Source organism: Catharus ustulatus, chromosome 1 (genome assembly GCF_009819885.2).
Source record: "Catharus ustulatus isolate bCatUst1 chromosome 1, bCatUst1.pri.v2, whole genome shotgun sequence".
Taxonomy (NCBI): Eukaryota; Metazoa; Chordata; class Aves; order Passeriformes; family Turdidae; genus Catharus; species Catharus ustulatus.
The window spans coordinates 25,368,583-25,396,403 of record NC_046221.1 but is presented as its reverse complement, the minus strand read 5'-3'; the positions used below and the strand labels follow the sequence as shown (position 1 = coordinate 25,396,403).

The following is a 27,821-nucleotide window of genomic DNA, read 5'->3' as shown; positions in this document are numbered from 1 at the left end:
GATCACCATTCCCCTAAGATCTCATGGAGTGGATATGATAGTTGGAGGGTCTTCCAAAAATTTCCCATCTTGAACTGAATCTCTGAAAATTATTCATTTGTTTGTTCACTGGGATTGTACACAGAAGTACACACAGCTAAATGAATTAGTGAAAATTTTATGAAAAAGCAAACAATTTTAGGAAGAAAACTCACATTCTCTTTATAAAAAATTTTCATCTCAGAATTCACCCTATTTGCTGAACACATCTTAAATTTCTAAAAAACCCTCATAAAACATTATGTAAACTTGTATATAATCTTCAATCACTGAATTGATGATTACTTTTAACTTCCACACGCAACGGGTTTCACGTGACATGTATTACTATTTCCACCCACGCACTAATTTCTAACCAGCAAGTTGCTGCTTTGTTCAGAGCCGTGCCCGGGGTCGCTGCCTTGGCTCCCGGCTGTGCTGGGCGTGCTCCTTGCCGGGACAGCAGCGTGGGTCCTGTGCTCCGGAGCAGCCCCTGGCCCTGCGCCGGCAGAATCCCGTGATGTGCCCGTGGTACTGCCCGACCATGGCACTGCTTCGTGTCTCGTTTCAACAGATATGTAAACAGAAATGAACATCCAGTAGAAAAGACTCATTTTCACATGCAATTTTGTACAGTGCACTCTTGTTTCTCAGATTATTTGAGAAGGCTATTTCCACACAAAATATGTACATTTCCACTATATACATTTTCCACACGCTTAATTTAAATGTCTTCTTGTACCTCCAGTTGAGAATTTTTGTTCAGGCAGACACAAAGTAAACCTGAAGAAAGTTTCTAAGTTAATGCCTTGACTGATCTTGCATTGCTGAGAAGAAGTGTAGTCCAGAAAAAAATCCAGCTATGCATAGCAACCTCTTCAGCAGAGTTGAGTTATCTTTAGGAACCACAATCTGTGCTAGATCATTAGTGATCTGAGAAATCTCATGTGCCACGCACACAAATATGAAAGTGCTGACAAGAACATTAAACATCGGATATCCAGGAATGAGCACCAAAATCCCCTTTGTGTCTGCTGCCAGCCAAATATGGTATTGGCAAATGAAAAGCTAAAAGGAAAAAAAAAAGTTTAACAGTACTTACATATGTAAATATTTTTACCCACGAAAAACCATATAATTATTACTATTGCATCAACTGACACACTTCTGCTTAAGTCAGAAGCTGTTTTCCACATCTTTGCTACAAAACAAAACCATGAGCTTGTTAAATCACACAGTGAAATGGGTCTGCTTGGCCCTTAACCAAATACAGCTCAGAAGAGCATTGGATATGTTCCATCAGAGCAGGGAAGAATCTGCCTCCCTCAGTTACTGTCTCTTGGTGAGAGTCTGAACTGACATGCCTGCAAATAAGAGAATGTTTCATCTGCTGATGAATGCACAGCTCTCTGGAGCTCATCAGCACCAGGAATTGGAAGAGTGAAAAGTGCTTCTTTAAAAACCCCACAAAATCCTCTACCCTATATACCCTATATTGCAACAAGTTTCTCCTAGAAATATATTTTAGCAATACAATAAAATGTCACATTTAATATCACTAAACAGCAAATAAATTGGGAAGCAAGATAATTCCTGCTGGTTCAAAATACATACTCAACAGCACAAGGTAACGCGTTAACAAAGGGTTTGCTTGTAATGGTACATTTCTTTATTAGTCACAAAAAGCTTTCTAGGGCAAACACATTATTTGTGTACTTACACTAGCAAGAATAATTAATGCAAATTCTTCAACTGGCATAATATTTTATCTTTCAACCGCATACACCTCACAGCATACCCAGCATTTAATCCCCACTCTCACAACCTTAAATTACCCCATGCCCTAAAACAGCACAAGAATTAAGCTTGGTACTGTGAGACTGCTATTTCAGCAATGATTTTAAAGTGCAACGAAAGCTATAATGCTAAGAGAGGTCAAACATGATAGCATGGCATTTAGTAAATAAACTAATAAATGTCTTCTCTGTGTTACAGTCCAATCTAGACAACAACACCTCCTCACATTTCTAAGTTTTAATTCACTGTACTTCTGGTCATTTCTACTTACCTCTAAAGAAATTTTGCCAAACCAGGCGAAGAATGAGCTATACACAGATCGGACATATCCGGGAATGTTCCTGATGAGGATGAAAGCTAAAATCTTTGTGTTTTTTTTTTTTTTTTTAAATAAAAGGTAAAAACAAAGAAAATTACTGTGAGTGACAAGCCAAACAAACACATAAAAGTTGAATCCATTTTCACTGCACTAAGTGCACCATGCATTAAAATTTCTTTAAGAGTTCATAAAAATATAACTCAAAAAATAAAAATCCATGCAGTTTATACTTAACAAAGTAGGCATTGAAACTAAAAATATTGTACACACATTCTTACAGCACAGCAGGTCACATTTGCATCTCCAGCAGAATCATGGCCTTGAGGCTGACAGGTGTTACTACATGCTTCCTAGGCATGGTCACAAAACATGTTACACCATGCCAGCCTAAAATAAAAGTGGCCACAAATCTGAGTTAACCCTCAATTTTTAAAGACAGGGTGTCAAGATGGACAAAATAATATGAAAAATTAAGTTCCTCTCGCTGCCCCTCAAGAGAACAGGACAAATTAACGAGAAGAGAAAGAGGGCACAAAATGAGACAGATGGGGTATAGTGGGGCAGGGCACCCAGCAAGAGGAACATCTAAATTTAAGAAAACCACGTGCATGGCTCTGTGGCCCACCTCTTCTCTGCCTGGAAGCAACTACAGGGTCCCATAGGTTGCTTCCTACACTAATACCCCCAAACACTCCTGCTTTTCTACACCTTTCTTCTCTTCCACAGCTTTTTTCTTTTCCACTGCTATGCAAATAGTCTAAAGTTGGATTTGCACTTAAATGGTGCATATGAAACCTACATTAAGGACACCCAGATAAATCAAAACCGTAATCACAGTGTTCAATTTCAGTGCTTAAAGGCAATGAAAAACTGACTAATGTTGTTAAACTCTTTCACTTTCAGACATGGGAATGAATATCTGACCGTCCATGTGTGCAAAAGCACACATATATTTACAAACATTTTTAAAAAAAGCCCAAACAAGAACAGACTAGATTCCATCTCTGTACTCACAAGGACTAATAATTACCTGCACCACAGAAACAGAAGGATGTAGCTCATTGCACTCCGTCTTGTTTTTACAGCTACTAGCCCAAATAGAGTAGGTCTAAAAGATATTTAAAAATTAGTCTGTGTAGCAATTATATGTAACATTTAAAAATTAAACAAGAGTATGATATTTTGAATTGCTTTAGTATTAGTTGGTTCACTAAGATGTGGGACACTAAGAGAAAAAACTACATGACTTAACTTTTGTGTTTTTTTCAAATTCTTTGCAATTGATGAAAACTTATATAATGAATAATTATTAATACAACTTTTTTATCAAAAATAGACAAACAATTAATTTGAGATAAGTTATTTTTGTGATTCAGTTTTCTTTTAAGCTTTGCAATAAACTGAAAGAGCAATAATGTTTTCATCTACATCTGACTGAACAGAAAAATATTTCAGTGAGTACAGAAAAACCCAGCTGAAATATCTCCAGATAAAGATTTGATTTTTCAAGGCTTGTATTAGATAATATTGACAAAGCAAGAACTTCAGAAAACTTATTTTTCAGTTATTTACAAACCTAATTATATTAGGCTATAAAATATACTTACCAAAAAAGACACAATTGAAATAAATAATAAAACATTTGAAACTCTGTTGGAGAAAAGAGGATCTCCTTTTCCTTCTGATATCATCTGATGTTTCTGCAATGCCAGATAAATAAAAGCAAAGAGCATCCCATGAAAAACCACCTGTAAAAGACAAAGAGAATGCAATTAATATTTCATGGCTTTTACAAGTACTTCAGGTATAAATACTTAATAGAAGTGCTACCAGATAAAGGAGTTCTAAAGCTATGTTTCAAAAGGTCCTTTCCCAGATTTACTGGAGCAAACAAAACCAGACTTTCTACACAAGATAGTAATAAACTGCATTTTTAACTCAACTCAAAACCTACAAATAAAGAATCTTTACTAAATGCTTCAGAGAGCATTAAAGACAAGACAATGAAACTTCCAGAAGCTTTCAAGTACCTACTATCCCCTCTGCTATCTATATGATGACCACTTAAAAAGGCTTTCTCTGGGGAAAAACCACACATCTCTAGCTTTCTCCCAAACTGGCAGGTGAAAACATCAAAGAAGCAGGACAAGTGCATCCCTCCCTCAAAGACACAATTCTTCAACAGTGTTTTAATGCTGGCAACATGAGGCAATTTCAGCCCCATGCAGTGCTTGTCCTCTGCATTTATCTTGAGCTCTGCTCTTAGCAGCACCACCCAACCCACAGCGCTCACAGCAGCCCAGCAGTGAGGGGGTGCTGCCAGGCAGGGTGTGCTGCTGCTGGCAGCCCCGGGAGTGACAATGCTCTGTGACCCAGACTTCACTTCCCAGAGGGACACACGAGTGTGTGACCAGGCCTGTGAAGGGCAAGTTCAGCATCTACAACTCCACTTCCCTTTGCCCAGAAAGAAAGGAAAAAAGACCAATGTCCCCCTGTTCTATTCCGCCACATTGCAGGAAAGCACCTTCCCAGTGGAAAACAATTTAAAAATATGTACAAGAGTAGTTTGGTTTGGGCACCAAGACCCCGATTTTAATGTTTTAAATGCTACCTTAAAAGAAATATATCCTTATTTGATACAACTTCCAAAACGTATTATTAAGAAAGTTACCACAGTAAAGTTTCCTGAAATTTCAACAGCCGGGAGTGCTACAGGTGTTAAATTTTTGCAGTAAAATTTTTGAGAAGAGACAGATCTAAGATACTTTATACTTCATTTTTAAAATCCAGAAGCAAATAATTCAACCTTCATCTTTTAAGTAAGGCTTTGATAGACATTTTCAGAACTAAAGTAGGTGCAGCTTTGTCTTTTATTAAACACTGGGGAAAACGCCTGTCTCTCTGGAGGGCAGGAAAACAACCCTCTCGCTTCCCACAAATTTAAACATACATTTAAAAGACAAGTAAAAATTGATGCAAATGTTACATACATAGCGATCCAGCTTCCACCTAAACCACCATTCATAGACATTCCCATTCAGTTCAAAACACTTGGACAATGGCCAAAACGAAAATATCTTCTCAAATGTACCCTGTAAAAGACAAACACAGAAAAAGCATTTATGTACCCTGTAAAAGACAAACATGGAAAAAGCATTTACACTGATGTCAACTGTATTTACTAAATTTAAATCAATAACATGCTTAATATTATGCTACCCTTATTTCACTAGCTACATGGCACTAGAAAAATAACAGGATTCCTTACAAGCCTTTCCTCTAGAAAAAAAAAAGAAAAAAAAAAAGAAAACAAAAGAAAAAAAAAAGAAAAAGAAAAAAACAGAAAAAAAAAATCAACATGAAAGAGAGTTGGAGTTTTGCCTCCCCTTACAGTGTTTGTATGGTTTCCATTTTACACTGCTCCTCAAAGGGAGGGGTCCACTGACAGGCTGTGATAAGGAATATGCACTCCACAGATGCACTCCACGTAAGGAACATGCACTCCAAGACTATAGTTCAACAGCCCAAAAACCAGTGAGGGATTAAAACCAACACAACCTCTGCGTTGATCCTGGAGTGACAAACTCTGCCCTGACTTGTGTCAGCTGTTCTTACAGCATGCAGGGAGTCACTAATTTAGCATGAGAATCAACCTTTTGATGTGGTATCAAGGCCCACACCAGGTGTCTAAGAGACCCAGAACTTCATTATCACCATATCAGTCCCCATATGCTGGAAAACTCAGTAACTCTAAACACATAAAAAACCCCACCCCAAACCCAAAGCATAGGCTCTTGTACTTACTACATTCACAGTAGTACATTGAGAATATGTCAAATATAACAAACCAATGAGTAAGACACACAGTTGTGGGTTTTTCCAGCACCCACACCAATTCAAATATGAGAAGAAATAAAAATGTTCCCTTTCTTTTTTCCTTCTGTATTTATGATACTGGAGCAAATATACAGTTATGAGCACATCAAAAAGTAGAGAGAGGTAATAATACACTCTTAGGTCATTAAGGATAAATATAGTCAGGATTTACAAACCTGAGAATATGACAGAAAATATATACATGTCAGTAAGCAAATCAGTTTCAGCAGTAAACCAAAGTGCCATAGGCAGTTCCCTGAAGAAGAAATAAATTAATCATTATACTGTCATTAATTTTTCAATAGCAAACCCCAGAACACATTAAATAATAACTGCCAATTATTTAGTGTAGCTATACTTTGAAATAGATCTAATAATAAATAAATATTCAAATATTACCAGCAATATTTTATAACTATCTACATTTAAATTTTACTTTATGCCATTACAATAAACATTCACAGCAATAAAAAAAGCTATTAAGCCTAAACTAAACCTCATGTCTAAGATAGGAACAAAACACATAAAGAAGAGAATTCAGGTGTTCAAACAGAAACACTGTTTTAAAACTTCTGCTTTCCCAAACACTCTGCACAGGCAGTCCTTATTCTAGATGAATGTAAATAAATACATACACAAAAAATGCCTGCCTTTTGTCATGTGAAACAAGTAAAGTAAATACTATTAAACTTTGAACTAGTTTTACCCCAAAGTTCAACTGCAGGCCACTAAGGACAAGTATCTTGTTGAAACAAGCTTGAGAAACTACACCTCAAAGCTGTCGACTGATATCAAGCTCTGCCCAAACCTCAACATTGCAACAGAGATCATCTCCCCTCCCTGCCATATAAATTGGCAGCTGTAAAACAGGGTCATAAACAACTGAAAGCTATCATTGTTTTTCTAGTTTCACAGTACACTATTGTTCCAAAGTACACAAGAGTAATTTCTCTGTTTCTGGAAGAGAAATGTCTTTGTAGGAAAAAAATGTGAAGATATTTGCCTTTGAGATAGCATGCAACACTACTCTTTAAGTGTATTTTTGCAGCATCTATTCCTGGTATATATTTGGCAAATTTCATTGTCATATCAGGCTATAAAATGGGGATCTTTCTTCCATCAATAGGGAATGAGGCTTTAAGGCTCTCAGGGTTTTAGTTCTAATACAGGCAAATTAAATAATAAGCTTTTACCACATGCTTTACAGCTTTTTAATGAACAGCAACCCATAAACTGGGATTTCACTTCAATTTTTAGTTAAGATATTTGTACCACAAGACACACATCTGAGAGCTCACTTAATTGAATCCTAATAGCTTGCTATTAGGATAGCAAGCTTCACATTCTTTTTTGGCCAGTTAAGGCAGAATTGGTGCTCAAGATGGACAGACACCTTGGCAACACAGAACCAGAAAGTCTAAACACTCCCTGTTCATACTGCACCCCAAGTACACAACAGACACAGCCTCAGACAGCACAGACAGTGCTAGCTATGGTTTTCTTTTCCATTCAGTAAAATTACAATTCTTGGTGAAACACATTTCTGATGATCAAAACCTATTCAAAAGTATTCTAATTTGACTGTAACCAGAGGCAGAGTTTAGTCATCATCTGTTACATTTTTCAACTGACCTAACTCATCTATGACAAACCGTATTTCTGTGAGCAGCTGTTTAGCATATTTTGACTAACAAAGAGACTGAGATCTACTAACAATGCCACTTCTGTATGATTATCATTGTAGCAACATGCAAATGTCTTATAGTAGAAAGAAAAAAAAAAATCTTACCATTTGCTTTCTTCTGGACAATCTGAGGCCATACAGCTAAGGTGGCATAAATGATCATAAACCAGACAGAGACTAATGGCACAAAATAGTAGAACTGGTAAGGTCGATCCATCACTATGCACAGTACTACAACCAAGAAATTGAGACGAAATAAAACCTGGGGGGTGTCAGAGGAGAGAAGACAGAGGATATGCAAACTGTGAGGCAAAGCTGAGAAAGATGAGGACATGCTCCTTTAGCACTATACAAAAATATCAGTGTATTTTACATCTCACATGCTGATTGCATTTCAACTGAAACATGGATAAAGTAGCCCAAGGAACAGCAGCTGGGCAATTGAAGACTGCAGACTGATTATGTGGTTCTGGACCTGCCCTACCCTGACCTGCCTGGGTAGAGATTGCAGTGAAAATAAGGTTAACCTGAACTAACTACTTCCCAGGCTGGGGATCAAGCGCTCCAGTTGCTGGCTGCTGTTAATGTCTCTCACCCCCACAGCTACCTGGGCTAGCTCAGTTAAAACCAGGGTAATGCCATCACCAGGCTGCAAACATACATTTAATAAGCACAGTGACCTGAGTTACAGGACAATGTAAGACTCTACAGCAATAAAACATATGTATAATAAAAAAAAAGTACTACCGCATATGCTGCAAAACTAGGAGGGAAGCCACAAAACCAGGTGTGTTCTCCAGTATTGTTATGGTGTGAAAATTATTTTTCTTTATTAATAAATGTAGGCTCCAATACAATGTCTTTGGAAGCCCACCTGGCTCATTACTTATATATTGCTATATACTGTAATATAATAAAACTGTAATGGAGTCTCCATTGCTATTTATTAGAAAATATTTGTCTTGAAATTCAGAGTGTACATACTTGCTTTTTTTGCATTGCAAGAATCATTTATATGGTTTAAGTTTGTATTAGATAAACACTACCAACTAAACAGATCAGATTACATAGACACAACAGCCATTTTTATTGTTTAAACCTTGGTGATCTGACACCACATTATTTAGAGAGTATAGATGTATTTTAGGGAGTATAGATGTATTATGGATACTTTGCTATCTGACGAATTTTTTTATAAAAATAGTAGGTAGATATTCTTACCTGACACACTCTGTATACACCAAAGTCCCCTTTTATCCAAAAATATGAGAAGTGCCCATAACCTGTTTGAAACAGATATGCAGCAACCAGAACTCGAATGTGCATGTACACAGGCAAAAACTGTTGAGAGAAATGAGGCACCTTTTATAAATGTCCAGTAAATGTTTTTGGCTTTCCTTTTCCCCCTCTGTTTTATGCTATTTCTGCATTGCAGTAAATCAGATTTAACTATGAAACACTGCAGTACATTGCCCTGTTTCTTACTAAGCTCTTTTGGTGTCCTAACCTCAGATATTAAAATCAATTTTTTCTATTTATTGCTCTACATTTGCCATATTCTATTACTAGTTATGGGAGACTTGAGAAGGGCTCTTTGAAAGTTTACCTTCAGCAGTTTCTGGTTGCTAACAATTAAAAAAAATTAATATAATATCCTACACAGAGGAAAAACTTTTTCACTGGTCAATTAACGTATATAATGTTTTTATTAATCAAATCCACAATTAGAAAAACTAAGTCTACTAATACCTAAAACTACAGAACCAATAGCATTATTTATTCATTCTATTCAGTTCTAATGCCCATTTACACTATCTTTCTTTTGAAATAACATACACAAAATGCATTCCCTCTAAAAGTAAAAGAAAAGCAAACCACTTACAGTGCTCGCTCCAGAGATATGATAAACCAAAATAACAAGTTGCATCCAGCCCTTCCATTCATCAGTCTGTTCTCTATTTAACACTTTAGTCTAATGCAAAACAAAACAAGAGTGTTGCTATTCCAAAAAGAACAAGGAACATCTACAAAATGAGGAGAAAAAGTTCAAAACAATAAACCACTTTATGGGTAAATGGGTCTCAACTGTAAAAGTCTTGTCTAGCGGGCACAGATTTAACATGATTTAAATTATCTTTTAGTTTAGCTCTGATCAATTCCAGTTTGAAAGAGTAAGAATGACTAAAGTGGTGACATCCATATGTGCTTCAAAAAGCCTTTGTATCTAATTCAATGAAAACATTATACTGCTTGAGAAGGCATTTTTTGCAGGTAAGTTATACTGACTTGGAAAAATTAACCTTGAATACTTAGAATTGGTTATTTTACATGCAAATTGGGAAACAACATTTAAGCAGATGTTAAGATTTTAAGCAAGGTGATCATTACCTCTTTGGTATTTTCAGTATAAAATACCCCCAAAACCAAGATATAGACGATTGGTATGAAGAAAGATGAATGTGTGTAAAATTTATTTTCCTTCATGAAAAGATTTGCTCTGTCACACAGATAAAAATAGGTCATGATTAGACCAAGTTTGCAAAAGCAGTGTAAGAGCATCTCCAAAGTAGAAACATTAGGTGTGCTGATGGCAGGTTTCTTCTCCTCTCCGCTTTCCAAATCAGTGCATGATTTGTTCTTTCGATAATTATTCCGATGAATTAAGCTGATAATTAAATATCCAATAATGGACAAAGTAAAAAAACAGAAAGCTATCTTCTGTATCAGAGTGAGCGGAGGCTGAGGCTGGCAGCAGGAGCCATCAATGGGTTTCAGTATTTTATTGCAGTAGACATTCATAAGAATCATTGCATTCTGTAAAAAAAAAAAGCAGTTTTGGTAATTAATTTATAATGAAAAGGTTAACATTTGCATCACAAGAAATTTTCTTCTGCATCACGTGCTGACATAGGACATGCAATTCTCCCTTATCATTACAAAACTAAAATCTTCCAGTCCCACCATATACCCAGTTGCATCCAACAGTCCAGTCAAAACACTTCTCCAAATAAAAAATACTTGATCTTTTAGAGGTAAGCAAAAATGGCTAATCTTAGAACAGAAGGGTTATCACTACTGGCTGTAGAAGATCTATAAACAAAAAACAGCTCACAAACTTGGATTCTAAAGGGGCATAGTAATGCAAGTCTCTAAAACATGACGGTGAGACTGAAACATGTGGTAAGATGATATTTAGTTCATCCAGTACTTAAAAGCAACTTAAACCTGCAAAGGAATGGAACCAAAAGTGACATGATGGGAGAGCTCTTTCACAAAAGGGCAGGCTGAAAAGCTCAGAGAGGCTCACTGCATGCATATACATATTGTTTAGTAAAAGAGAAGAAATAAAGTCAGAGGCGCTCCATGCAACCATGTTATCTTCTTCTTGCTCCTTTCTGGACACATAGGGAAAAATTTAGGACTTACTTCTTAGCACTACTTACAAGTCATTACCACCTTAACTCATTCTTTCACATGAAAGCATGAAGTTTGCACTCAGGACCTAAAAGATCTAATGGATTAACAGCTATTTTAAAATAGTTATGCACTAATGTGTTTGCTACTATGTTTTTTAAAATGCCTATAAAACAGACTGCACTCCCACCTACCAGAATTTTCAGAACAAAGTTCCCTGACAAATGCAGTCCTCATTACATCCATACAGTTTGCAGTTTCACAACATTCACTTCAGAGCTTGTTTTACTATTAATACTTTTAATGTTGACCAGTGATAAAAACACTTACTGTATCTCTGCTTGATTCAGGGAGATGCAGGCCATCCACAGACTTCATGATAGTTTCTTGTGCTATCAATTTTGACACACTGAACACTTTAACTTTAGCTTTGGAATTTCGGGAGCTGCTGTTCAGAATACGAACAGCTGCTTCATTATAAGCATCTATTTTCTCATTAGTGATCATTTTCCGACTTTCACTCAGCATATCTTCATAAACAGGATCTGAATTTGAAAGGACAAAGAATGAACACATTAATCTTCCATTTATCAAAGAGTTTCCTTAGTTCAAGCTGTACAGGCTACTTTCATTTAAGAGGTCACAATTGTTTAATTGGACAGAAAAAATGTACAGCAAGGAATAAATGCTATAGTTACCAGAGCTGTATATCGTGAAATGTTCTTATCACCATTCCCTATTAATGCTTATGTAGTTGTAGGTTAGAAAGCTCTGGTCAGACATGAATACTTGTTTAATTTCTCTGAATCCAGGAAAAGCACATAATGCTAGAGTGCAGAGCTGCGTATGCTTTCTCTCAGCAATGGAATCTCCTAAGAAAAGACTCCAAAGGAAAAAGGGCAGAAGACAGGCAGCAGAACATACATATAAAAAAAAAAATTCTCAAACTCTCTTTTTTTCAGTGGAAAAAAAACAGCTCCTCATTTCTCATAAGTCATAGGCTATAAACATATTCCATTTGCTCCTGTTGATTCCCATTTAACTTATGGCAGAATCTCAGTTTTACAGAAAAAAAAGTCGACTTAATTGCTTAGGGGCTTCAGAAATTATGTGAAGCTTAAAAGAAAGTGATACGGAGTTCTAGATCAAAAGGTCAGCCAGAGGTGTGTAAATTCCTGTGAAAAGCTCTTGTTATGACACACCTGTGAAATGCATACTGATTCACTTTAGGTACCTCATGCCTATGTTTGCATAATCAATGTCTTGACAACTCTGTATACACTGCTTCTCCTTCCACTTGGGCCATTCAAGAGCTCAGAGATTACATAAATGGACTAGGTCCTTAGCAATACCATGGTGGGACAAGTCTGACAGCTAACTGCTTCCGCTATAAATAAACATGGTTTTGAAAGGAATGGGAGATTGATTTGTTGATTCAGATTTATCTCCAGAGCCATCTTTGATAGGAACTTGCATGTGACTGTAAGGGTATAGCTGGGTGTATTGCTAACAGGGCTCAAAATCTGCCTCTGTTTCTAACTAAGGTGATGATCTAAAATGCTGTGTCCTGTGGCAGAGAAACCAGGAGAACATTCTACCTCATAAGCTCATTGTTCAGTGTCAGGGAAATATTTTAGTTTTATTGAAGAAAAGCAAAACAACATAAGCTTGGTGCCATAATAAAAGTCTCCTTAACTCATTGTGAGTCATCATTTCTCGTCACAGTGTAGAGAAACAAGTTTCATTCTAAAGACTTAAATTCTCCATCTTCTCAAGAGTGTGCCTGTCTATTAATTCTAGACACACACAGAGGATGCACTTGTTCAACCTCTTCTGTTATTAATATAATCTGAACATTTAACTGAACAAAACCACAGGAATACAACTGTTGCATGCACCTGTGCTCTTGACTCCCAGGAGGTATGCATGCAGCACAGCACAGGGAGAACAGACATGGCATATTGAGTCTGAGAGTAAGCTAACAAAGAATCAGGAGTTCATAAGGCAAAAGTTTTTCCTGGTAAAGCTTTGAAATCTCTATCAGTAGTAGCAGCTATTTTGGTATCATCTTAGTTAAGATTGCAAGAAATGAGAGACTGAAGTTCAACCAACACTTTTTTCAATCTGCAAGTAAGCAGTATGAATGAAGTTTTCCATATCCTACAACATAATAATTCAATAGACAGTGAGAGTAAAAATTGTTACCTACTGTTCTTGTTACTTTACCTTGTAAGACCCAGTAAACATCACTACTTATTGCTAATTTTTCCAAAAGAGGTGCAATTGAAGTGATATTGATTTTATATTGTGCAAGGGCTTCGTTGCTGCCATTGTGAATCTTGATAGACCACTGGAGAAATAAAGAAATAAATTCAGAACCTGTATGTCTGAGGACCCTTAATTACAGTAATCTCACGACTACAAGGCGCACCCTTTTGACTAAAAATTTCCCCCGAACCCAGAAGTGCGCCTTATAGTCCGGTGTGCCTTATATGATGTACAAAGTTGCAACATTTGCCACCCTGGAAGTGTGAGCCGTGAGCCATGGGGGGAGCCGGCAGTGCCACGGCAGCCGGGTGAAGGCGGGCCCAGGGGCCTGCAGCACCGCCCCTCCCGGGTCCAGGCGGTCCCAGGGGCCCATGGTAGCCGGGTGGAGGTGGGCCAGGGGGCCCACGGTGCCGCCCCTGCCGGGTGGAGGCGGGCCCAGGGGCCAATGGTTGCCGGGTTGAGGTGGGGCCTCGGCCAGCAACTGTGCGGGGTGAGCTGGGGGCGGAGCCTCGCTGCAAAAAAAAAGTGCGCCCTATAGTCTGGTGCGCCTTATCTGATCTACAAAGTTGCGAATTTTGCCGACTCCCAGGGGGTGCGCCTTATAGTCCAGTGCACCTTATGGTCGTGAAATTACTGTAATTGATTCCCTTGCTCCATTTGTAGATATTTTTCATTATTTCAATATAGATAGATTTCTTCAGTTTTCTATTCAAAAGTGCTAAAAAATTCTTTTGGACTAAGCAGCGGTCCAGACAGATAACATTCAATCACATAATCTAAATACAGAGTATTTAACATTCAACTTACATACATTTGACTTTTCATAAATTAAATTACTCAAGATGTTTTCATTTAAAGTCTCCTGGCTTTATCCAACAATGAGGTAGAAAAGCCAGTTTTATTACTGAAAAATCTTGGCCAGTTCAGTCAATTCCACTCTAGAAAAACTGACCACAGCAAGAGATGCAAGCAAACAAAACCTGATGGTGGTATCAAGTTCCAGTATTTCCATCTGTTTTGCAGATATCCACAAGGAGAAAAAAACCCCAAAAAAACCAAACAAGAGCCATTTTAATTTCTGGTTTAATCTTCTATACGAAATCCTTGGGAGAATGCCATAGCTGCACAAGAATTCCTCCTAACTTTTGAAAATTATTTCCCACACTATATGAAAAATGGATGCAGCATTTCTTTAAAGTGTTTCTGTATCTCTACTGACTTAGTAGAAACTAAAAAAAGCAAAACCAAAACAATTAGCCTAAATGTAGCAAATTCTATTTATCTCTAAATAGCTACATAAAAATTTCATCACAAGACAAGTACACTGATTAATGCACTTCCTGAAAATATTATTCAATACAAAGTAATACTTCATGAAACCGAATAACATACAGCTGCTCTGAGAACTCACACTGGAAAAAAAGAAGCAGTTTCTACCAGCAGCTAAATATTTACTTTTGAAACACCAACAGTATTTAACAGACAGTTAAAGCAGCACATTCCATACAACAGGAAGTCAGGAATTAAGAAGCAGACCATGGTAGTGACATTCTCAGAGAAGCTCCTTTTCCCAAAATAAGCAAGCTTGACTTTTGTGAGTGTTGGAGCTCCTCCAGCTTATAAGACTTTACTTCTATTAATAAACTGTTATGCAGCTGCCATCTTAAGACAGACATGTCCAGGCCAAAGTAGCATGACCAACCCAAGAACTAAGTTAAAAATATAGGTAAATTTTAAAGTGCAGCAAAGTCCAAGAGCACATACCAGTTTAATCTAGAGGCAGGTTATCACACCAGTGTCAGCTACGGTGAAATTGTTGATGTCTCTGATTTTTCAAGCTTTCATTTTTTTTGGAAGTCCCTTAAAATAGGGAATGCTTATCTTTGTCCAACTCGATATAATATTAAATGTTTTGTCTAAATATAGCAGTGTTAAAAAGAGCAGAGCCTCCCCTGCATAGTGTTAGCTTCTATCTCCTGCTGTCCATGAAAGACTATGGTTAAATGTACACACATAAGTAAAGGGAATTATTTAGCTAAGTGTCCTGTAGTTTTGCAACCTGGCCTTCTGCATGCCAGAACATTATCCATATATAATGACATTTTCTGTATAAAATACAATAATTCATCCTAGTAATAAATGCTCAAGTCACAGACTGAGAAACTATATTCTAGGCTTACTACAATTCCTAAAGCTCAAATATTTATGTGGATCCCTACAGAGGAATGGAACCTAGAGGTTTAGCTAAAGGAAAAGGAGAATTTTTGATGTGTCAGGAAATGTGTGGAGGTCTACATAAACATATTACCTCCTCTTAAAATTGAGGGAATTCATACTTAGATGGGCATGGCAGAAGTTTCCAGATTGGTAGAGTGCCTCAACTGTCTCTAAACCAAACTGCTTTTGAAGGATTTTGTTTTAAATGCAACACATTTTCCCCTCTTTACATTTTAGCTAGTATGAAAATATATTAGCTAATTCTTTCCAAATTCCAATTCCCAAATATTTGGAAATAAAGGACATTAAATGTGGAAATAATGAGATGAGCATTTGCTTGACTGGATTTTGTTACTAGAACAGACTAATTAAGGGGGTCTGTTGAATTCCATCCATGGAAGTCTTAAAGAATTGGTGGACTCTTGCCAAGCATGACACAGCTAGAAATGTCCTGTCTAGTGGCAAACTGATGGGTTAAGAACACTTTTTCTGGTCCTTCTGGTCAGCCCTGTTTTCTGTGAGGCTGCAACACACAGTGGTGGAATCTTCCACTGCAACAAGATTCCAGGACTCCAACCTCTTTAGTTGTTGGATTATCCACATAAAATTACTTTTTTTACCCATATACATATATATGCATAAAAGAAATACATGTGGTGAAAGAGACCATCCCAGATTGGTCCATGCTCAAAAGTAGAATTTTGTGGTTGAAAAGGGTGTATTAAAAATACACCTCAGTTAGTATGCAAATACTTTATTTTACTTAATAATTTGCCTTTAACTAGATCCACTTTATTAGCTAGCTTAAAGGAAATTAATGCTTATTAACCAGTATTGCTGACAAAAAGCAAGTACTGTACATCACATAGCTATAATAAAGCATACCTGATATTTTAAAACTACTTTTTGTAACAAATTTGCTGACAATAGTTATTTTACTATAAACTGTGTTTAACAACTTGATCATGTAACAAACTTGAGAACATTAGTTATCCTACAAGAACTGCCTTCTTTTCTAAAATCCCCTATATATGTATAACTTACCGTGGCAGCTCCTACTACAATTATATGAGGTTTTGCCACAGAACCCTAAGAAACAAAACAAAGAAATTAGTTTTAAAATATTCTTAAATTAAACTTATTATTAAGACTCATATCTTAATTGTGACTCACTTGCCCATTAGCTAATGGGTACAAAAGAATAGATTGTAGATATATTACAGAGAACATACACCTGACACATGTAAGATACCTGAATTTTCATGTAATAGAATCTACAAAAGCATGAGGTATCAATAAGCACCTACAATCCTGAACAATTTTGCAGCAGAAGTTCTCTATTTCAACATCTTCTCCTAAGGCCAAGTAAACTGTAGATCACACTACTACACTTTTTATCTCAATCTCAGCATTGTCAAGCATCTGTTAGAGCTGCTGCACTGACCATTGTCACCCCAGATGTCTGACAGTTCTGTGTAGGACAAGAACAAGAACACAAGGAAACAAAAGGTCCTGAGCACCTCAGTACCAGTTTCATCCTGGCACAGCAAGGAAAACCAGCAGATCTCAATTTTTGTAGAAACCACAGAAAAAGAAAACCACATGGTAACTTCACCTATCCTGATGGAATGTGTTGTGCAAGCATGATCAACAGGACAGCAAAATAATCACTCTGAGCTACTACTAAATAACTCCAGGCTATTGAAAGATCAACAAAGGAAGAAACAAGAAAAAAAATTAGTTCCCAATCTGTAAATGTATTACTTGTTGTCAGAATTACATATAGAATAATATGACAACCTGCATCATAACTAAAACACATAAAATAATTAGTATGCTAATTGAGGGAGATATTTAAAACAAATAAAATCAAAGAATTCTTGACTTTGCAAATTACCTTTGCCATACACTCTGAAACACTCAAATTAACATATATACAAAATCATAGAATCATAGTATATCTCAAGTTGGAATGGACCCATAAGGATCAAAACACTTGACCACATTAAAGTGGAGTCATTGCAGCCACAGAGGAAGTAAAATGCCAAACCAGACTGTAATTCTTTTAGCTCTTAATAGGATTAATTAACCTGCTCCTAGGAAGAAGGGTTTTTTCTAGTTTGCTTAGAAGTTTTTAAGGTCCAAGTGATATCATCCATGGAAGACCAGGAGATATCCAGAAACCTACACACCAGTAAACATCCCCTTTTCACTACACTGAAGTCAAATTTTTGATCTCTTAAAACAAACCTCAGTCCAAGATTTGATACGTTGCCTCATAGAGCCATTAACTTCTGGATACCACAGAAAGTCCTGTAAAACAAAGGCAGAGTTACTCTGCAGGCTTAAAAGACAATCAGTAGACTAAAACCAAAAAGTGCAAAGAACCAAACTAATTGCCATCAATTGAACTCTGGCTCAGAGTGTGAAAAGCCTGACATCTTACTCCAGCATGGAAAACAGAAAGCAAAGGCAAAAAAAAAAAAAAAAAAAGCGGGAGAAGAAACAAAACTTTTAACTCATGAAAAACAAATTTTTTATTTGCAGTTCAGGTGTTGGAATTCCACCAAGAAGGTAATTATTTAATGTCTGCCAAATGGGATGTCCTTGGGTTTCTAATGCAAGCAGAGATAAATCCAAGGTCACATCCATAACTTATCAGAACTTGCTTTTGGCTCAGTTTTCCACATTTTTACCAGTAGCTTTTCTTTGTTTCAAAGCTTAAAATAATTGACAGCATGAAATAGTAATTTTAAAACAAAACTAAAACCTAACAATTTACCTTACAACTTCATAAATTATCAGCTGTTTAAACCTAATAGCATCATGACTATGAAACACATTATCTACCATCATTTTTTGAGATGCCAGAAGCAGTGCTCAGCTTTTATCTAGGACAGTCTAGATTAGTGCTTTTATGTCTCCCAGGGAAAGTCATAACTTCCTAGCATTTAGTTACTCCTTAGGACAGCACTATTGAATAGTCTAAAAATACACGCAGAAGGGAAATGGCAGGGACTACACATGCAGAAACTATTGTGAGGAAACCTTGTAACAGAATGCTGAAACACTACCAGCAGAGAGGAAATCTCTGTCTTTCACTCCCCTGGGTTGCTACATTTTGGTAGTTCACTTGAGTACTGTCAATTCATTATTTGGCTGTGGAACCTGTGAGCAATCATGCAGTCCTTTGCAGTGTCTGAAGGACAGAAGAGTTACTGTGATGACTAGAAAGGGCAAAATTAAACTTGTTCCCAGTAATTTTCTCTTTTGATGGTCAAGTATTTTCCACATTTGGATTATTGGGTCACAGCCAGTCTGAATATGGAAATTCAGCTACCATGCCAATAATGTCGAAGAGCAACACTGCATCAAAACAAGGAAGCAACAGACTGGGAATATATTAACTACCAGACATCTCCCAAAAGCCCAGACCTGCCATCTCAAATCTTGGTGGTTAGGGAGTTTTGAAGATGTGATCCTGTCAGGCTAGCCCAATGAAAATCACACTACATCAGCCTCTTTGTCCTGTCATGTGTTCTGTCCCATCTTTTCCAGCATTCAGATAACCATGATGAGTCACATCAGACCTGATCGAAAAGGAATCCCACAAAGTAAATTTTGGATTAATAGACTCCTAAAAAAACTCACCCTACAGCTTACCAGTGCTAGTCACATACTCATACAGCTTCACATACTGTGAAGGCCAACAGAGTAGGTTAGCACATGCTTAAATTGCCATGTGCCTACACCCTAAAATGTTATTCTGTACCCTAAATTGTAACCATGTACACAAACAAGTACTGAAAACCCATATTCAGACAACTCAGCAAACACACTGCTTCTTTGGTTTTGGTGAATAGAGAATGAGTTGTCTCCAGGGCATAAATAAATACATGACTAGCACAATCCCAGCACTGCTGACAGCTGTCATGAGAAGCAAGAAAGCTATTGAGGACAGTATTTCCATTGCCAGGGCAAAGCAGAACAGAGTCCCTCAGAAAAACAAGCCTCAAGTACTTTGTTTTCTTCTTTTAAATGTCCACATTATAATCAACACTGTGCTTATTTCTCCATGCAAAAACAGTGGAAGGAATACTTGTTGGGATAGCATAGAAAACTCAATGGCAGTTACAATTACCAATCCAAGGAAGACTCAGATACATACTTTTACAGTATGGAAAGAACAAACTTCCTGGCAAAAGGTATGCTTGGAAAGGCCAAATTGTAAGATCTGACAAAAATTATACACAGTTCCAGAGCTTATGCCCAAAACTAAGTCACAATACAAGCACTTAATGACAAATTCTCTTAAAATATAGTATGTTAAGATACACTCTTAAACATCTATGGAATATTTATAAAGAATTTGATGGTATTAACTCTCTTTTAACTTTTCAGCATTTTCAATTACATTGTATGAAATAATAACATGCAATTTAACATTACATAAAAACTTACCACTTTAATTGAAGCAGATTTATCTTCAAATGGGATATTTCCATGCTGTCAAAAAAAACCCCAAAACAATAAAAACAAAGGAAGAAAAACTTTCAGAATGAAAACAAAATAATTACACACCTATACTAACTTGCTCTCACCCAATATTTATCTTCAGTGGAAAGGATTTTTCTTGCATAAACTTGTCAGTATACTCACACAAAATATTTATGTTGCTTTCTTGATAAAACAAGCTACTAAAATAAACAGTTATTTTTCCTGGAAGCAATCTAGCCAACAAAGTCTGAAATGCTCTGTTCACTCAGTTACAAAGGTATCAAATATTTTCCTAAATTTAGCCTCCCAACACAGGAAAAACTTATGACTTTTTCTTTTCTTACACTGCCCTTTTCTAGCCATCCTTTTCATCTGCCCATCTCCTTTACACAAAACAACCAACATAGTTTTAATTAAAGAGTAAAAGAAAATAATCTCAGGCACAAAAAAATCTAGAATGCATTATTAAATTTTCTGAGTGAAAACTGTAAGGAACCAGAAAGGCAGGAGTCAGATATGCATATACAATACTCCCTTAAAATTATTAAATACACTATTAATTTCAGTTCTGGTGCATAAGAACAAATGTACTTTTCTTCAAGCTGAGATCTTGACTGCAATAACACTTAACAAAAAAAACCTCTCAACTCAAAATCTATTACAGCACCCTATCATGTCACTATTACTTTTGGCAGCAAGGGTGACTCTGGAAAACCAGAGTCCTTGGGCCAATCAAACATCTTGTTTTGACAGGTGGAAGTGACTGCATCCTGCATGCTGGACAAGCTGCCAGCTTGCACTTTTAAGTGACAGAATTACCAAATAATTGACAAATCTGACGTACTGTTGAAAGTGAAAGGTGTCTTTCCCATCACGTATGTACATACATCTATGAAGACATGTGCCCAAGAAGTACCACATAGCAAAAGAAATCAGCATTTTGTTCAACAAATGATACACCTAAATCTTTTCTTCCTCCTTCTACCTGGCTGTAGTTTACATTCTTCCCCTTATAAAATTCAGACAGCTTTTCATCAGTGATTGAAAAGAAGGTAAGACCTGAAGCTATTTTTAGTTTCGGCTTCAAGTTAGACCTGGAAATCTGTCATTGCCCCAAGGATTTTTATGAACCGATTAGATCAGCAATTTAACTGACATTTTAAATGACAAATTAGAAGGCATGAATTATTACTATTTAAAAACACACAAAGGAGCAATCATTTTCTCATCAAGAAACCAAGCATAAATTGCTGTGGGACAAGTCAGCTTCATTAATTTATTCCCAGGTTGCTTCCTAGCTTCCAGAACTAGCTTCCTAGTTCTCTTCTCAGATTCACAATTATCTCATCTGTACACAAACAATTATTTTGGTCTAATCTTGTTCTTCTTCAAAAGATTTTTCTGTGCCTCTACTTTCATAAGAAAACAGTATAATTTGCTTTTCTGAAGTTTAGACATGAGTTATGAGGTAAACTGGGAACAAACTTTAAAAAACAATAAAAAACAATCATCAAAACAAGGTATCTCACCTTAATTCCCTCTTCTTTGACTTGAGGATTTATCAGTTTTATGAATGAATAGAACAGTTGTCGAATTCTAGAATCTCCTATAAACACAACATGCTTGTCTATGAGGCAATCTTTTGCTTCACTGTAAAACAAAACAGCAACAGTAATGGTACAGAAAATATGTATCGTAGAAAGAAGTATTCTGAAAATCTACAGAGCTATATAGATAATTCTAAACCTTATATCCAGCTCAAAGGCATGATAATTTTTTAAAACATGTTGAATTAATAAAGAGTTTATTGCAATTTGCATAAAACTGAAAATGAACTCTACTGCCATGGGATTAGGCAAACGACTAAGTAGATTTTCCTATTATGTGTGCTATAAATACAGTAGTTTCAACATGGTAATATACAGCATAACTCTAAAAAAAAAAAGTTCTCTTACTAGTGAAGTGAAGGAAAATGAAAAAACTGATTGGTAATTTTATTTGGGATATTTTTACTTGCAATTTGACACGTAAGGTCAGCAATCTGAGAATGACATACGCAGCCTCATGTGGTTCTCCATAACTTGTGCCAGTACCTCCACCACCAACATTTATTTGTATTTCTATACAGAAATACAACTATGGTAAACACTGCAGACACACAGACAAAGTACATAGAAAAGACTTATTTCTGGTAAATGCTGTATATTTTTGAGAGTCTAGAGAATCAGATATAAAGGTAACAATAGATGACACTGCAATTACGACAGTTACAGTCAAACAACAACTATTCTTTCCAAATGAACAGAAGACATGAGTTTCCTTACCTATTTTTATACTTATGCATCATACAACTGTGAGGTTGCCATACTTTTTCTCCAAGAAATCTCCCACTGGACAGAAGGTACTCACATGTATCACCACCTTTAAAATGTTGTATTAAGATTAGAATTCAGACACATGAAATATAAAACAGAGCCCTGTTTCTATTATAAAAAATAATTTGACAACATCTGAAAACCAGAAATTGAAATAATGAACAGCAGTAAGCAAATTCAACTGATTGTAAATACATCTTGCACAAGTTTCTGCAAGGTGCATTCTCACATATTATACAATACTGTTCTCAAAACCCCACCCCTATCCACAAAATGTTAGCGATCCCGCTTCTGTTGTCAGAAAGATGTTGTTGACTTGGAATGGCATTTCCTTTAAGAGATGCCAATCCACTCTGGTATCTACTATCCAGAATACACTAATATAAATTAAAGAATACAACTGTTGAATAAAATCATCTTCTACACAGAATCACCATGCACAGCATGTTGTATAGAACACAAAATTCAAGGTTTGCAAGCCGGTCTGCTACATCTTCCTGTTTAAGACATACACTCATGTGGTCACCTTAGAGCAGGTGACATGGGTTAATACAAAAAAAAAGCGCCCAAACATTTACACATAAATTTGTTGATCATTCTGAACTTCATTTATCTCTTCCACTAAATAAGCTTTATGCTAATTAAAGTTAATCACTTTACAGGTGTTGATGTTTCAGGTCATGTTAAATTTCAAATATCTCAGTTATGAAATCAGTGACTGCTATCTTCCCAACTCTATGTTAGATTCTGCTGCTTTATAAACGAACACAACCGAACGCCATTCACCGCAAGGGAAGTTGCTCTCCAACATTTTTGGCATACTTGGCATTTCCGAGCACTGACAAACATGGAAATGGTTGTGAATGAAATGGTAGGGACTTGTTCTAACTTGTGCAGAAACAATGTACCACTGCCCATACCTAACACTTTCTGTGAAACCTTCACTTCATTACACTCAACTCGTACTTCTGTTTTCAGGTAACACAATTTCTCTGATTCTCAAACTTGCAAACTCATGTAAACTATCATTTCAAGTAAGTTGCATAAACAATGAAACTGTCAGGAATAATAAAAAACTATCTAATCAAAAGCAACATGAGTTGAACAATGAGGTGGCTTAGAGTTATTAGTAATAAGAAGTCCTCCACTTTGCACATAAGGACAACTAGGAGATGTATCAAAGTAATGTAAGAGTGAACTTTGTAAAAGAATATACATGACTAATCAGACTCCCCCTGACATTCACTAACTTGCTGAGAAAGATCTGTAAGAAAGTCAGGACAGTTACTCAATGGTCTAGTCTGGTGTTCCACCTCTAACAGGGGCCAAAAGCAGTGGCCAAAAGCAGATGCTCAGAGATGAATAAGAAGAGGGCAAATAAACATTATGTTCTTGTCTGATATTCTCCCAACTATGTTCATTCCAAGGAGTTACTGAAATGGACATGCAGTCTTAAGTTCCTAGTACCCACAGAATCGTTCTAGAGTTTTCTATATCCAAAGCTGATGCTTGAAGAATCATCTGCCTTTATTTGAAATATGGTTTCTACCAGATTTACTTGGGGCACTCTGATTCTTCCATGGGACAAGGCAATTTGGACTTAATTCTTGCCATAATTTGTAGACCACTATTGCTTCTTTCTCAATCAAGTTTTCAAGACTGGAGGATGTCCTTATATTGAGGTCATGACCCAAGCTGGGTACCTCTCTACTCCCACCACAATAATTGCCCATAAATAGATCAATCCCTCATCCTACAATACGCGCATGGAAGTAACACTCCAAATATCACACACTGGATAAATTTCAAACATAGAGACAATATTTCATGTCAATGGGTTATGCCTTCTTTCCCAAATCCAGGTGCTGATTATCTTACTATTGGCCTGAGCAGTATTAGAAAGCTCCTGAAACTCATTCAGGCCATTACTGACGTTTGATATCTTCCTTTAAATATAACAGTAGAAAATTAGGGGAGAAGGTGAGGCAGGGGAATAAAAGTGAAAAAGCAGCCAAGAAAGTAAAGTGGAGGTTACAGATCAGACATTGTCTCCAGAAATGCTCAACTCTGGCTTTAGGAGATGAAATAGCAGCCAAAGAACTATGTTCATTTAAATACACAACATCCTCTAACCATCAATAAGATCTTAAAAGAAAATCTAACCAAACAACAAAAACTCAACTAAAAAAACTAATCCAAAAACTAAAAAAAAGACTTGCAAGTGCCACTGTATACACAAAATACAAACCATTCTTTTTAAACTTTGTGTAAATTATGCTCAGATACACAACATTATAGTTACACAAAGTGTACAGTTTTTCTGAATTTTATTATGCTCATTATTCTAATTCATCATTCCTCAAAATCATGGTTATTCCATTGAAATTGAGAAATCTCAAAGTCTTCATTCAGCACCAGAGCAAACTAAGTTTCACAAAGCTTTCCCTAAAATGTATACTCTCAAAGAGTTGGAAATTCAATTGTTCTCTATTATTTAAAGTAAAAAATGTAGTTTTAAACAGTCCACTACTGTCGATTTTAAGAATGCAAATTTTAAATAAATTATTTTCAAAAAGATTTAGGACTGTACCTTTGAAATATAACAACTGAAAAACACAAAGCACTAACTTCACTGGATAGTATGTAAACATTGAACCCACTTAACTCTTCACAAATTAAAGACAGTCTGTACCTTCTCTTTATTCACATTCTTTTGCAAAAACATGTAGGTGACCCCTAAATACAACAATTTTTCCGAACATTAGTCTGACTTTCCACAACCCCAATTCAGCATTTTTTCATACAAGTAAGTTTTATACAGGCATGTTTGACTGGGAAGTACACTGGGCTGCTCCTATCTATAATATGTACTTGCATGGCTGTGGCCAAAATTACCTAAAACCTTCACATGTAACGACAATCAGACAAAAGGGAAAAGCATAAAGCACAACAAACAGAGCAATCCCTTATGTGACATGGCCTGGCTTTCACGGCTTGGCAACCTTGAACCTATTTGCAGCCCTACCTCATACACCCCCTGGAAACCAGGACAACCCTTTTTGGGGTATTTTTTATATTAAAATCTCAGTGTAAAATGCCGTATGTGTAAAAGACAGTGCTTTCTTGCCATCATTTAAAATGTATTACCTAATTTCATTTGGCAGTTGGTACTTTATGCGTTATGACACAGTAAATCAATTTACCTGCCCCCAATAATTCCTAACATTTGAGATCATTAAGAAGTTACTAGGTTTCTGTCCAGGCTACAGAATTTTATTATAGTTCAATACTTCTCACAGAGAAGCAGTTCTATTCTTCTGCCATGTGTGTTGCTCTTTTGTACACACTTCCCAAGTTCTATTACACCTCTACTAAGAGTGGGTGACCAACATCACTGAGAACAAGCAAGGTGCCAGTGAGCTTTATCTGTGCACCATCAGTCAAAACCTCTATTTTTTTCATTACTTGTCAAAAGTACTGTGGCATTTCCTGAATTTCAACTGTTTGATATCACTGCAGGTTTGCAGAATGGTCTCTTCAATAAAAGCACCTCTGCTTTTATCTGTCCTAAAAATTCGTGGAAAAATTTTCCACCTTCCTTTTCTAAACCTCTCTTTTGAGCATTTTTTGTTCATAGAAGCCCAAATTAGTAAGTCCACTTTCACTATGACTCCATAACTTTTAAACCTTTTCCTTAGCCTTTAATTGCTTCAAGAAACTAAAAGCCTCAGGTGAAAAAACCTGAAAGGTTTATAACAATTCATACTCACTGTATCAACTTACATAAAGGCCAGCAGATCCTCACTATTTTGTAATCTGACTCACCCCCTTCATTAACTCTCCCAGAATATACTGAAATTATGCATGTTTTATTTTCCTTGTAACCTGCTTTATGTGTCAGTCTCCATAATCTTAGTCTTGCAATCCCTCTTTAAAAATTTGCCACCCGCCTCCTGTCTAGTTTTGTGACTCCCTTGTGCCTTAAGGAACACTGCACAACAGGCAAATTCAATTACCTCATGCTTGAGCTACGCTAGAATTCAGTAAATGCTTCCAAGTCTTCCAATTTAATGCTAGTCAGTTTATCAGACTCACTGACATACCAGATAGACGGTGAATCTAGGGAACTGTAACTATCAAGATCCCTTCCCCTTCTCCCATTTCCACAATGAACTGCCTCATCCCTGTCTCCCATGAATGCTGGCAGCCAAGTGATAGAACACGACACCAGCTGTGCTACAGCAGAGCCGCGGTCATCTCCCTACAGATCAACGCTTTCATTTACCCACAAAAACATTCCACATTTTCTAGCGTGACACAGAAACAAGTAAATATTTCCTTCAGCAGCTCCATTTGCATTCAGGGATCACGCCAAGATTCCCTGCTCCAGGGCCAAAACAACGGTAGCGAGGAGGAGCGAGCAGAGCTGCCAGCGCCCCGTGGCCGAGGTGCGCCCGTGCGCAGCCGGGCACAGCCACAGCCACAGCCACAGCCGCGCTCGCTCGCTGCCCAGAGCTTGTCCCCGGCCAGCGGCAGCACGTGAAACCGAACAGCTCTTCACTTCGCTTCAACCCCAAAGCGGCTGGTTTCGTTATGTTTCAGGCACGGGTTGAAAGAGTGAAACAGTATATACCAAATCTCGTACCAATTAAGACTTTAACCACTAATTGCCATGTAATTAGCCATTCATCATGCCGTACGGAAACAAGTGACAGGGAAGAAGTCACCCTCCACCCCTGCAGCTTCACCTGCCGCAGGCCGGGCCCCCGGAGCTGCGGCGCGCTCTCACCGCAAACGCCGCAGCCCCGCCAGCCTCGCTCGCTCCCCTCACTCCGCGGGGCCTCGCCCAACCAGCGGGGCCTGCGGCGACCCCCAGGCCGGGCCCGCAGGGCCCCGCGGGCCGGGTCCCCGCCGCCGCTGTCCCCCGGGGTCGCATCCCCTGGCAGCCAGCGACCCGCCCCGCCACGCTGCCCAGACCGCCCCGGCCCGCCGCGGCTGCTCCGGGCGGAGGCACCCGCTGCCCTGCCTGCGCGGCCGCGGTTCCCGAGCTCCGCCGGGGCTGCGCCGGGGCTCCGCCTCCCCTGCCCGGCAGCCGCGGCCCCCCGCGGAGCGCCCGCGGCCGCCCCCTCACCTCGGTAGCGGCGGGAGGCGGCGTGGCAGGCGGTGAGGAGCAGGACGGCGCCCAGCGCCAGCGCCTTGGCGCTCCTCACGCTGAAGTAGTAGTTGATCTCCCGCTTGCCCCCGGTGTAGGCCAGCGCCGCCATCTTGGCTCCTCCATGACAACAGCGTGCGATGGGGCGGGCGGGCGCGGCGGGGCAGCACTGGGTCCCCGCCGGCGGCCAACGCGGACCCCGCC

At 37.8% G+C, this 27,821-nt stretch overlaps 1 protein-coding gene across 1 annotated transcript; it reads right to left on the bottom strand.

Moving 5' to 3' along the window:
• Positions 1-661: 661 nt before the first annotated feature.
• Positions 662-27,821, bottom strand: CASD1 (CAS1 domain containing 1). The gene is made up of 18 exons (XM_033061485.2): positions 27,597-27,821; positions 22,415-22,511; positions 21,620-21,740; positions 20,055-20,099; positions 17,844-17,906; positions 16,638-16,682; positions 13,335-13,458; positions 11,439-11,653; positions 10,083-10,508; positions 9,577-9,666; positions 8,916-9,035; positions 7,800-7,956; positions 6,187-6,266; positions 5,125-5,226; positions 3,742-3,882; positions 3,165-3,242; positions 2,087-2,179; positions 662-1,086 (listed from the first exon to the last, which is right to left on the bottom strand). The coding sequence occupies exons 1-18, from the start codon at positions 27,727-27,729 to the stop codon at positions 820-822; spliced, it is 2,397 nt and encodes a 798-aa protein (XP_032917376.1). The 5' UTR covers positions 27,730-27,821; the 3' UTR covers positions 662-819.